General features: G+C 35.8%; 1 protein-coding gene across 1 annotated transcript; it reads left to right on the forward strand.

Annotated features, from left to right (window-relative positions):
* The first annotated feature begins 11,580 nt into the window (after nucleotides 1-11,580).
* On the forward strand, nucleotides 11,581-13,053 carry LOC145951691 (uncharacterized). Its single transcript, XM_083063540.1, has 4 exons — nucleotides 11,581-11,961; nucleotides 12,021-12,555; nucleotides 12,608-12,744; nucleotides 12,850-13,053. The coding sequence occupies exons 1-4, from the start codon at nucleotides 11,581-11,583 to the stop codon at nucleotides 13,051-13,053; spliced, it is 1,257 nt and encodes a 418-aa protein (XP_082919666.1).
* The last annotated feature ends 305 nt before the right edge of the window (nucleotides 13,054-13,358 follow it).

Raw genomic sequence — 13,358 nt, forward strand, 5'->3', positions numbered from 1 at the left:
AAATTTAATTTTTAACATTCTAATTGTCACAATCAAAATAAATTATCTCTCGTAATCAATTTATTTTTCACAGTGAAATTTTTTTTATTTCTAATTATTATAATTAACTCTTATTCCATGTTTATAAATTTTTTAATTAATTATGAATTAAATCCATTAAAAATATTTTTTTTTAATTCAACTTATATTATTATACTATCAAAGAAAAAACACTTCAAAGATGTTGTTTTACATAATAATATCGAGTTTGTTTGTTTTAATTTTTTTCTCTTAAAATATATATATATATATATATATATATTAAATAAAATAAACATCCTTATACTTTTTTAATGTATTTATCAAAATTTATTTTTAATATAAATAATTTTTATTTTCTTTTAAGAAACATTTATCACCTTGCTTCTTAATGAATTATTATTGTTTAAAAATACTTTTTCTTTAAAATTTAAACAAACAAACTCATTATATTTGTAAGAATTGTATTTTCAAGAATAACATAATAAGAATGTTACTCCAAAATATCGCAAAATACATTTTGTTAAATCCGAACATTCTCAAAATAAAATTTAAAATAATTAATAAAAAAATAACAAAAATTATAATTAAATTAGAAGACACGAATACAACTTTCAATTCTCAATGTAAAATGACTTAGATGAAAATTCATACAAAAATGGAAACTAGAAGCAATCTTATGCTAGTATAGATAGACGAGGTTGAGTGGTGGTTCTAAAAAGATGGAAAGGGAAAGGCAACAGGGATTGCAAAGATGAATGGAGATTGGAGATGAGAAAGCAAGCAAGATTCTGGTGATAGTCTTAAATTGTTAATCACATATTCACATGCACAAAGCAAAGACATCGAAGGTGGAGCCATGGCAATTGCAGCATGCAGCAGGTCTATGGCAGCAGACAGAAGGAGGCAGGCAAAAGCAGAAGGAGAGGAGAGTCTAGGCACTAGAGAGCAGTACTAGCTAGACCTGTCAGATTCTGTCTCTCTTTCATTTTTTTCATTTTCAAATTATCAACTATTTTCATTTCATATCACTACACTACTCAGTCATTTTCTTCTATTCCACGCACAATGATATATTTTTGTCATATAGTGCTAGTAGCATAGTTAAAACTAGAATATTTCTGTACTATGACTTTCTATATGTTACGTAAACACCACTCTTTTTATTTTCTCATCAATTTAGTGTCAAAGACTTTATGCACATAACTATAACATAATAATATTGAAGTGGAACATGTACTACAACTTCTACATAGAATATGTAAACTGTAAACAACACTATTTATTTTGTCACCATTTAGGACTGTTTGTTTATTAATATTGAATGCATTCATTTTATTTAAAAAAAACCATAATATTATTGTATAGTTTGAAAGAACAACACAGATAAAGATGACAGTACTTACTCTTTGGGTTGTAAAAAGTTATAAAGTTTGTACTTAATAATTGAGAGGCAAATTTATTTATCCTACTCGTGGTTTGCATGAGAAAAAAAGGAGAAAAAATGACAGTTACATAAAATGTTTATATTATAGTATTGAATTGAATTCATGTTACAGAGAAAGTACAATGGTTTGCATAGACGACTATATGAACATTCAAAATCAGAACAGAGCACAGACCCACACAGATATTGTGTAGCAGTCTTGCTCACAGAAAAGGCCAAGTCAAATGGGTCAAAGGAAAAAGGTTTAGAGCGGTCACTGAACCTGAAAACATACCTATTCATCATTTTTTATTCGTATATCAAAGTATATAGCGTTGTCACAATAACTCCTAGAAAAATATTTTAAACAAATTATTGAAAACGTAATTCATCAATCAACAAATATGACATAATCAGGAGATGATTTTATCATTTAAACATGTAATCAAAAGTTTAATTTTTAGGAGTATGTATAAAAAAAGTTCTGTTTGTGAAATTTTTGGAAATTTTATCATCAACTTAATTTAATCTTTTAAAATTAGTTTGTTAGGTAAATATTATCACTATTTATATTTTTTTAATTATTTTATTTGTAGGCAATATAAATTTAATTTTTTTTTTCTTAATATACTCTTGCACGTTTAACAGTATTAGATTTGATATATAAAAAAATGATTAGACTAGATATATAAAAAAAATAATGAGTAATTATTTTTAATAATTTAAGATAAAGAAGATTTAATCATCTTTTATAATCTAAGATATGTTTGACTTAACTTTTTCAATACACTTCCTTATAGCTAATATTATTAGGTTTAATATGTGTATTATATAGTAAATGACCCTTTTAAAACAATTTTAAATAACTTTGATACCATTTTAAAAAATAAATCATGAGTTTAATTAAATCTTACAATATTAACTTATAAAATATAAATTAATACATTTATATATTTCGTCTAATTGATGAATTTTTTTGGAAATACTTTCCATTAAATAACTTGTATAATAGTTTAGGAATTTATCTAAACCATAAAGTGATTTGAAAGATGAATAAATTTATATCGTTTACAATAAATAATAAAATAAATGTTTTTAAATTTTAAATGATAACATAATTTGTGTGTTTCAATCTTGTCATTTGTGTCAAAATTTAATAATTGATATTTTTATCTCAATATATAAGAACCATAAACATAAGTGAAATAATTTTTTCTTTTTCTAAGGACGAGCAAAATAAATATTGACTATGAAAGTTATATTTGGATAAATGTTATAAACATGCATTAGGAATTTGAATGTACATTTCTAAATTTTATTGCACTAATTAAAGAAGAAAATTTTGTGGAGTTTAGGAACATATTTTTGCCAAAAAAAAATACATTTTATTAATATTTCTTTCCTTTTTTTCTCTATTATATAAAACAAATTTTTTTCATACACAATATATTTAGAAATTAATTACATTAAATTTTAGTAATCTTAAAATTCTTAAATTATCCATTTTATAAATATTTTACGGGTTTGTTTGAATAATTTTTTTTTCATAATTAAGCACTTTTAAGATAGAAAAATAGAAAGAAAAACTAAAATGAGATTCTTTCTAATTTAAAATTAATTTGTGTATAAATTAATTTTCTATTACTTTTTTTAAAATTTTATTTTTAACTCTTATGTAAGTTAGTTTTAACTAATGAAAAAGTTTATTTTTAATTTTTTTATTTTTCTCTTCTAAAATGTTCCTAAAAAGATTTATCTAAATAAATTCTAAGAGTGATATAACTAAAGAGTAATACATTTAAAAAAATATCTAAAAAAAAGGGATCATTAAATAAAATAAAAATAGTTTTTAAAATTTATTTATATCTAAGAAAATATTTCTTTCTCATAAAGGATAATAAAAAAAATATACTAAATCTTATTAATAATTAGTAGAATTAAAATAAATGAGTAGTATTATTTTTTATAGTCATCTAATTATTTCAAGTTATCTCCTTTTTTTAAAAGAAGCTTCTAATCTTATTCAGTCACATATATTGAAACGCTACCACTCAAATTTGGTTGTCTCATTCTTAGTCATATAAGTATATTCATCATATAATTCGAGTTTGTGTGTGAGATCTCATCTGAAAGTAAATTCTTAATTTTTTTGAAATTGATTTGATGGGCACTTTAAATTAAAGTTAGTCAACTCAACATCATGTTATACAATATTTTATAATTTATTATTTTAATTAATAATTTTCATGTGACATAATAATATTTACTCGAATATAATAAACAATCTTTTAAGTTTTATTTTCAACTATTAAATTGAATTTTTCTTTAAAGAATTGTGTTATGATTAACATTAAAATTAATATATTTTGTTTTTATATAAAGTTCTGATGGGAGGTAATAAAATAAATCTAATATGAAAAGTTAATATACTTATTTTTCTTCTTCGGTCTATCCTATTATCATGTTTTAATTTGGGTTCATCCTAATTTTTATTTTTATTTTTTTGACTGTGGGTGGATCCATCCTATTAGTTTTGCAAAATTGTCGATGAGTCTTTTAAGATAGAATAACCAATGATTGTTGGACGGGATATTGGATCACCAAATTGGGCCGAATAAAATTTGTTTTTACTATACCAAGGAATTTTTCCAATAGATTCAAATAAAATTTCTTGTGACATTATCTTACCTACATTCATATGAAGTAGTATATTAGAGGATTCTGAAATATTTTGTTACGGTGATACACTTTTTTGTAGTGTTTGTCCAATTGTTATCATGTTAGACTTCATTAAATCTTTTGTAATTATATATATATATATATATATATATATATATATATATATATAATGTTATAATATAATATAATCTAAATTTTATCATTAGACATGGTAATTTATATTGGCAGTAATATTCAGATTATTTTTGGATAAATTTTGATACTGATTTAATGATGTGATGAATCACAACTTTTTTTATAATTAAAAAAAATTGTCTTGAAACTCTTTTTATAATTAATTTAAATTTTCATTCAAGAAAGTTTTAAATTTTATTTTATTTTTCTCAACATTAATTTAGCAGTTTGTTCTATATTTAATCCATTGTAGTATATGAAAAAAAAAGTAAACGTATAGGTCAGTGTTTGAAATAACTAGTCTATGATTTAATTAAAAGTTTATAAACTAAATATTTAGAATTGAAAAAAATGAAAAATTATAAATACTAAATGATTGAATTAATAAAAATTATAAAGTTAATAAATAAATTAGTTAATACATGTAAAATGACATAAAAATAAATACACGTGCGTGCATGTAATAAATATGGATAAGAATCTACTTACTTAAAAGTTATTTTAATTAATAATTTATGATCTATTTTAAATTTCAATGATTTAGTTGATAAATTAAAAGTTCTTAATTAATAAGTCAAATTTACAAATTTTTATTATTTTTAAAATTATTTAATATCTCATTACATTAATTTAAATTATAATAGTATAAATTTTATCAATTATTATAATATTTTTTAATTGGATATTTTTCTTAAAAATTGATCGTTAGATTGAATTTTTTTTCCACTTAGATCATACATATACAATTTTATATTCATCCAAGATTATTAAATATTTATTTTATATAGATAAAAATTAATACAATATAGACTTTTGAAAAATATATAGAAATATGAATAATTTGATAACTTTTTATTGTTAAGAAAATTAAATATACACATTCAAGGAAATATAAAGTTACAAATCAACAGTTGAATTGATAAAATACGTTTTTAATAAACATTTATTGATTGTATAATAGCTAGTAAAAATTACGTGAGTATATTTTAATCCATCACACACACACACACACACACACACACATATATATATATATATATATATATATATATATATATATATATATTTGAATTTATTTATGTAAATTTATCATGATGCATGATTCATATACAAGACAATATGCAACACTTTATCTTATGGATTCAACTCATACTCATATCATTCACTTAACACATCATATTAATGTCAATCTCATGCATACACATCATTATTGTTTCATTCTCGTATCACATTATCATCAGCTCACATCTCATCATTCACCAATGTTTCAAATGTTATATACAACATTCTCAAGTCAAACATCAACATCTTATATCACAACATGCATAACCATTTCATATAACATGTATAATCATCTCCTCTCTCTCTCTCTCACACACACACACAACTCACCATAACAACTCTCAATCTGTCTCTTCTTATCTTAAGCTCCTATGACATTGTAAGGTCTAAACGTGATATATGGAGTTATACATATGATATCAAGTTAACCTCAATTTTGTTATAAATCTAATACAATTATCTACAACTTCTATATTAAGCTCAAGGGCTTATTTTAAATCTATCATGATTCAAAATTACAAAACCACAACATTTTAGTCTAAATTTGACAACTTGACCTCTATTCACTAGTTTGATCGTAACTTGAGTTATAAAACTACTTTTTGGGTGATTCTAATGGAATTTGAAAGTTAACATCTAGGGTTACAACTTTCATGAAGACCACAAAAGCAAATTCGGTTATATATTCGCTTAAGTGAGTCAATTATTTGCTTAAATGAGAGTTAGTTTGTGTAACAACGCTGACACATTAGAATGAGAAGGATCCAGAGATTTGTACAACTGTGAGATTATATAATAGGGGATGTCTTAAATGAATTAATTTGTGCTACCTATATCAACAAGATACATCTATTTTTCAATAACTCATCACGAAAGAACTTCATAGTTAAACAAACTTGGCTTAGAGCAACTTAGGGATGAATGACCTTCTAGGAACTTTCTCAGAAAGTGTGTGAGTGAAGACAAAACATGTTGAAAGTCTTGTATTGGTTTGTGGGATTAGTTGTTGATCCCAAAAGTGGACAAACATCTTAAAAGAGACTATCTATGGAGGGTTTTGACTCGTGAAGGGTTCTAACCAAAGAAGAGTTATGTGAAGTATCACCATGTGACATGTCATGGAGTGAAACCGTTAAGACATAAAATATGAGAGGTGTTATAATTCATTTGAGTGAGCTAAAATTTGCTTAAACGAGCTGCTTAAGTGAACCTAAAGTCACTTGTGCAAGCCATGATAGTCTGAAACATGATATTATGCGATTTATAGGTTTCAAACTTTTCCTTACGCCATTTATTAACACTTGCAATCCAAATCTAATCGGTAAAATCTTAAAGTATATTACTATACAATTAACTCCTCAATTAAACATTCTTACATCCAAAACATCATTATCTCTTACTAATTCACTTTACTCTATACTTAAGGTTCCCACAAGAAGTACAAACACTCATATTCATAATTAAAACACTCAACATGTAACTAATATCACATACAACTCAATCATCACATATAAGGCTCATATGAAATGTACAAAACTCTAATCCTCATTCCTCCAGTCAAATCATGAATTTCCCCAAGAATTAGATAAATGGGCAATGAGTTGGTTTAACCCTCTTACCCATAATTAATTTACACAAAAAAATAAGACTTTCAATCCTCCCCTTTACCTCGATGAATGTTTGATGAAGGATGGGAATATCCAAGGTGCATTCCTGATACTTCTGCATTTTTCTCTTGGAGTTCTTAAGTTGAAAGAAGAAAAATGTAAATGTAACATTGTAAGTTATGTTTCATTATTGTATTTTAACAATAATTATATGTGTGGTGCTTGAGGTGTGGTTGAGTGACTTTGAAAATTAAGGAATTCTCAAGAGTCTGGTTAGTTCTAAGGGTTTTCTAGTTAGAAATTCAGTTGACTTGACCATCTGAGAGAATATTATATAATATTTTTGTTAAGAATTGAGTCTCATAAGTTCATATTTGTCAATAACCTTAAAGAGATAAACTTAAGAGAAACGCTTTGAGTCACAAGTTTCCTTCTTCTCTATACCTTCTTTAGAAAGGATGATTCCTCCCCCAAAATCGTTAATCTAGTTGTGTTTTGTTGATTCAGGTCGATGAATTGTGAATCAAGTCATTAATCTGAGCGGAGTTCTTTGGAGGAGCTAGGATTTCTTCACCATTTTTTTTCTTATCTTCTCTCCTCTTGATGATTTTGGGGGTAAAGGAAGCTAGAACTGATTTATGGTTGATTGTTGAAGCTGTATGTGTTTGAATGTGTGTAAATTCGAAGTTATGTTGGAGAAATTGGGCGAAATCCATGCGTTCGTAAATTTTGAGTATCTTTGAGCATGTGGAGGTGACTTTTAATGATTTGCACCATTTAGTGGATGCATGTTGCTATTTTGATGCATAATGAGTTATTGAAAAGGTATATGTATGAAAGGTTGCAATGCATGTGGGAAATGTTCTAATTTTCAGGTGGATGAGGCAAATTCATGATCTGCACAAGTGCAAAACTTGCGTCGTGCCAAGCGCACCTTAATAGTGTTAGGTGTAGTTCAATCAGGGGCACTCTGACTAGCTCACGTCAGATGTAAGATTGATGATGTTGGGTGCGAAGAGAGAGAGAATTATCTTGGGTTTAATTCATTTCAGACATGGTTTGAATGGCATAGAATGTGAGGTGGGAGAATTGTCTTGTGTTGGATTAGTGTCATGTGCCAAAGGAGTGGCATTGGATGTGAGAAGAGTGAATCGTCTTGAATTGGTGTGAGTTTGAGAGTGAAATTTTGCCATGTCAGGTGTGAGGTTCCAAGGGTTCATTACCTTAACCACATTTGGCATGAGCAAGGTAAGGAGTGGTGTCAGGCGTAAGATGTGTAGTGTCAAGTGTGATTTTTTTTTGAAAATACTTGTTGATTGGTGAGTTGAATGTTAAGCATGAATAAAACTATTTAATCTATTGCATGTTGTATGTTAAATGATGATGATAGTTCTATGTATATTGATATAGGATAATATATGTAGATGTTTGTATGTTGAAATTCTTGATAAATATTGTTATGCTATATGTACTATTCGTATCGTCATGCCGAGCTCGAGCTCGACATCGCTGCGTGGAATGACCTCAGAACACGCATTTGGAGACCTCGATCTAAACAAGATCCGTAATCCAACCAGATCATAACTGATCTCAGGAGATCTCGGTCCAGACGAGATTCACTATCTAATTAGATCATAACTGATCTCAGGCCCAAGGCCCAACGCAACCCTAATTCACACTAAGGTACGTGCACTATTTATACGAAACTCATACTCATACAAACCCTAACTTTAGCATCAGAGTCTCTTTTGTAGGTATCACCCCCATCTTGGAACACCAACGTACCTGCGAAGGAGGCTCACCAATCTTACTCGGCGGATCACCTCTACAGCAGATCTCCGGTAAGAACATTTGGCGCCCACCGTGGGGCCGATCAAGACAGCTCTTATCAGCCACGCTTATGGTATTCACCAGAAGCCATAGTAGACGCGCAACAGACGACGCAGATCACACAACTACCATGGATAACGAAGCCACATTGAGGAGACTGATCGACCAGGTCGAACAGATGCGGCAACAACACGACGCCGATCTGCGAAACATGCGTGCCCAGCACGAAACCCACCTAGCGGCGATGAGGACCGCCAATGAAGCTGACCTAGCGGCACTACGTGCCGAAAACGAGCGAATTCGCGCTCAGCTCCCTCGACGCCCCTCTAATCATCAGCCTCAGGCGAGCAACCTCCACAAGGAAGAAGGACATTTGGTCTCCCAACCCCGGACTGTAACTCAGGCACCGACCTCGCGACCTGCCACGCATCGGTCTCATCCACCGACGAACAAGTCGGCCCATGAAGTCAGCAAGGCCCTAACTCAGGCCACGGGGGGTCAAGCAACCTTCCGTCGTCATCCTTTTGTGGATGGCATCATGGAGACACCACTCCCTTAGGGATGGAATCCTCTCCACCTCGATCGCTATGATGGCACGACGGACCCCGATGAGCACATCGACCTGTATACTACACAGGTAAACCTCTACACTAACAATGATGCTATTTTGTGTAGGGTTTTTCTGACCTCGCTCAAGGGGGTCGCGCTCAACTGGTACATCCAGCTTCCCGCTGAGTCAATCGACAGTTTCAACACTCTGATTAGGCGATTCACGGCGCAATATGCAACGAGCCAACCTCACCACATCACTTCTGCCGCCCTGGCCAGTCTCAGACAGAACGACGACGAGCCACTCCGGGCATTCATGGAGCGATTTGTCGCCACCTCGGTTAAGATCAGGAACCTAAACCCCAAGGTCGCCCTGCATGCCATGCTCATGGCACTCAAGCCTGGGCCATTCTTCGACAGCCTATGCCGTGAGGCTCCTCGTGACATGGACGAGCTCCGCGCCTGCGCTGCGGGCTACATCTAGATGGAGGAACACTCCGCCTTCTGTGACCAGGTTCGCAGTAAAGGACTAATGAAACCAGAACAGGGTCACAAGGACAAGATCAAGGTCAACAATGATAGCCAGTTCAAGAAGTCGGCTAGAGCAAACAGAGGGGGGAGATACGACTTCTACACTCCCCTGAACACGCCCCGAGTACATATCCTGGAGGAGGCCAGTAACAGTAACTTGCTCACCATGCCCCCGCCAGGTCACACCCCCAACAGTGTCGACAAATCCAAGCACTGTCGGTACCACAGAAATCACGGTCACACCATTGAGGAGTGCCACACACTCCGAGACCGTATTGAAGAGCTCATCCAAGCAGGCCACCTCGGCCAATATATCTAGCGACAGCAGGGTCATCGAGGAGGCCATGGTGGATGAGGACGAGGCATAGGTCGTGGTTCAGGAGCTCACACGGACCAACCCTCTGGCTCTTAGCAAAATGTCGGCGGAGCGGTGCAAGCCGAGGTAAGTCAGGAACCAGGGTCAGCTCCCCTACGGGGAGTAATCAATACAATTACAGGTGGTTTCGCAGGGGAAGGCGCAGCAGCTCGGCCTGGAAGAGACACCTGCACAATATCAACAACATCCATTCTGCTACTTCGGCTTCGCACCAGAGCTCACCGCCGATCACCCTCACCGATAACGACTATGTCGGTGTCAGTCCCAACCAGGATGATCCCATGGTCATAGCCGTGGAGGTAGCTAATTGGGAGGTTCACAAGACACTGATTGACCAAGGGAGCTCGGAAGACGTCCTGTATTGGCCGACCTTCCTCAGGTTAGACATCCCCCACTCTCTCATCCAACCTCACACAGAGCCCCTAGTCGATTTTGCAGGAGAGCGAGTACACACTCGGGGATACGTAGACTCGCTGACCACCTTCGGAACCTCTCCAGATACAAGGAGAATCATGGTCCGATACCTCCTAGTGGAAGCCAACACCTCCTATAACATCATCATTGGGAGGCCGACGTTGAATCAGCTCGGAGCAGTGGTGTCCACTTCACACCTCACCATGAAATTCCCAGGAAGTGACGGTAAAATCATCTCCGTCAAAGCGAATCCGAAGACGGCTCGGCAGTGCTACACCGAGAGTCTGAAGATCTCCTCATCTGGCGAGCAAAGCAAGAAGGATCCCCCCACCGTGGCTCACATCACCCACGTGGAAATCGCTGATCTCGATCCGAGATCCGACTCCCATGACGAGCGGCCAAGCCCCATTGACGAGCTTGACGATCTCCAGATCGGGAAACTCCCCAGGCAATGCACAAAAATCAGCAGGCAGCTGAGCCTGGAGTTGCGACAGTAGCTCGAGGCTGAGATACTCAAGAACGTCGACCTCTTCGCCTGATCTAGTGCCGACATGCCAGGTATAAACGTTGACTTCATCTGTCACAGGTTAGCGATACACAAGGAGGCAAAGCCAGTGGCCTAGAGAAAGAGGAAGGTTGGTGGTGAAAGGCGGGAGGCTATCATCGCCGAGACACAAAAGTTGCTGAATGTCAGCTTTATTCGTGAAGTCAGATACACCACATGGCTGGAGAATGTGGTTCTGGTGAAGAAGAACTCGGGGAAGTGGCGCATGTGCGTCGACTACACCGACTTGAACAGAGCATGCCCCAAGGACTCATACCCCTTGCCGAGCATTGACAGGCTGGTCGACGGAGCATCTGGGCATGCCCTCCTCAGTTTCCTCGATGCCTACTCCGAGTACAACCAAATAATGATGTACCCACCGGACGAGGTGCATACATCCTTCATCACCGACCACGCCAAATACTGCTACCGGGTAATGCCCTTCGGCCTCAAAAATGCAAGGGCCACTTACCAGCGAATGATGGACAAGGTTTTCCACCAGCAGATCAGGCGAAACATGGAAGTCTACGTCGACGACATGGTGGTCAAGACCACCTCGGCCACTGACCATACTACTAACCTTGCCGAGGAGTTCGCCCAGATCAGGAGACACAACTTGCGTCTCAACCCGGAGAAGTGCATCTTCAGCATCCAGGGAGACAAGTTCCTCGGTTTCATGATTACTAGCAGAGGAATCGAGGCCAACCCTGAGAAGTGCAAAGCCATTATCCAGATGCAGAGTTCGCAAACGGTGAAAGAAGTCTAACGCTTGGCCGGACGGTTAGTCTCACTGTCCCGTTTCATCCCCAGACTCGCAGAGAAAGCAGGGCTGATCTTCACTCTGCTACGGAAGCCAAAAGACTTCTAGTGGACGGATCAGTGCGAAGAAGCCTTCCGCAATTTCAAGACTTTTCTCACGACTCCGCCGATCCTACAGAGGCCAGATCACAAAATCGACCTCCTCCTTTACCTGACCGTAGCAAAAAATGCCATCAGCGCGGTAATAGTGCAAGAACATCAAAAAGTGCAGACACTGATCTACTTTATCAGCCGAGTCCTCCAGGATGCGGAGAAACGGTACCAAATGATCGAAAAATTGGCACTGGCACTCGTCACCGCAGCCCGACGTCTCCGACCTTACTTCTAGAGCCACCAAGTGATAGTCAAAACCGACTACCCCATAAAGCAAATCCTGAGAAAGCCGGGGCTCGCTGGGCGAATGATTGCATGGTCGGTCGAGTTGTTCAAGTTTGGCATCCAGTACGAAAGTTGGGGGGCCTTGAAAGCTCAATGTCTAGCCGACTTCGTAGCCGAGCTCATGCCTGCTACTGCCGAGGAACCCCAGGTATGGACTTTACACGTTGACGGGTCCTCCAACTCTAAGGGTGGTGGTGTAGGTATCATATTGGAAGGGCCAAACCAGGTCACTTTGGAGCAATCCCTCAAGTTCAGCTTCAAGGTAACCAACAACCAGGCGGAGTACGAGGCACTTCTCGTAGGACTAAGGCTGGCTCGTGACCTCGGAGCCCGAAGAGTGAGTTGCAACAGCATCTCGAAGCTCATGGTGGAGCAGCTCAGTGGGACGTACCAGGCAAAGGATACCCTTCTACAATGGTACTTCCACATCGCATCCCATCAGATCTCGTCCTTCGACGAGTTCACCATACAACATGTGCCGCGAGAACAAAATGCTCAAGCCGACCTCCTGTCAAAGCTCGCCAGCACCAAAAGGCCTGGACAGCACCAGACTATCATTCAGGAGACTTTGCACTCACCTAGCTTGGACGACAAAGTTGTCAACGCTAGCGACAGCGAAGACCAGGGGTGGATGACAAGCATCTAGAGTTACTTGAAAGAAGGAACCTTGCCCGAGGATAAGGACGAAGCTCGGAAGGTGAGGATGAGATCGGCTAAGTTTGTCATTATCGGGGATGAGCTATTCAAGCGTGGCATTTCCATCCCACTGCTCAAGTGCTTGACCGCGCCTCAGGCAGCCTACGTCATCGAGGAAATTCACCGGGGCATATGTGGCATGCATTCTGGAGCTCACTCAATGGCGACCAGAGTACTCCGAGCTGGATACTACTGGCCTACTCTGAAATCGGATTGCCAGGACTACGTACAAAAATGCAAAGAGTGCCAGCAGTT

The sequence above is a fragment of the Cajanus cajan genome, chromosome 9, assembly GCF_000230855.2.
Source record: "Cajanus cajan strain Asha chromosome 9, NIPB_CcT2T_4, whole genome shotgun sequence".
Classification (NCBI taxonomy): domain Eukaryota; kingdom Viridiplantae; phylum Streptophyta; class Magnoliopsida; order Fabales; family Fabaceae; genus Cajanus; species Cajanus cajan.

Excerpts from the sequence above, each read along its gene's own strand:
- LOC145951691 (XM_083063540.1), top strand. The coding sequence starts at position 11,581 with ATGTACCCACCGGACGAGGTGCATACATCCTTCATCACCGACCACGCC. Across the intron at positions 11,962-12,020 it reads AGATGCAGAGTTCGCAAACG|ACTCGCAGAGAAAGCAGGGC; the intron begins GTGAAAGAAGTC and ends TTTCATCCCCAG. Across the intron at positions 12,556-12,607 it reads CTACTGCCGAGGAACCCCAG|GTATCATATTGGAAGGGCCA; the intron begins GTATGGACTTTA and ends GTGGTGGTGTAG.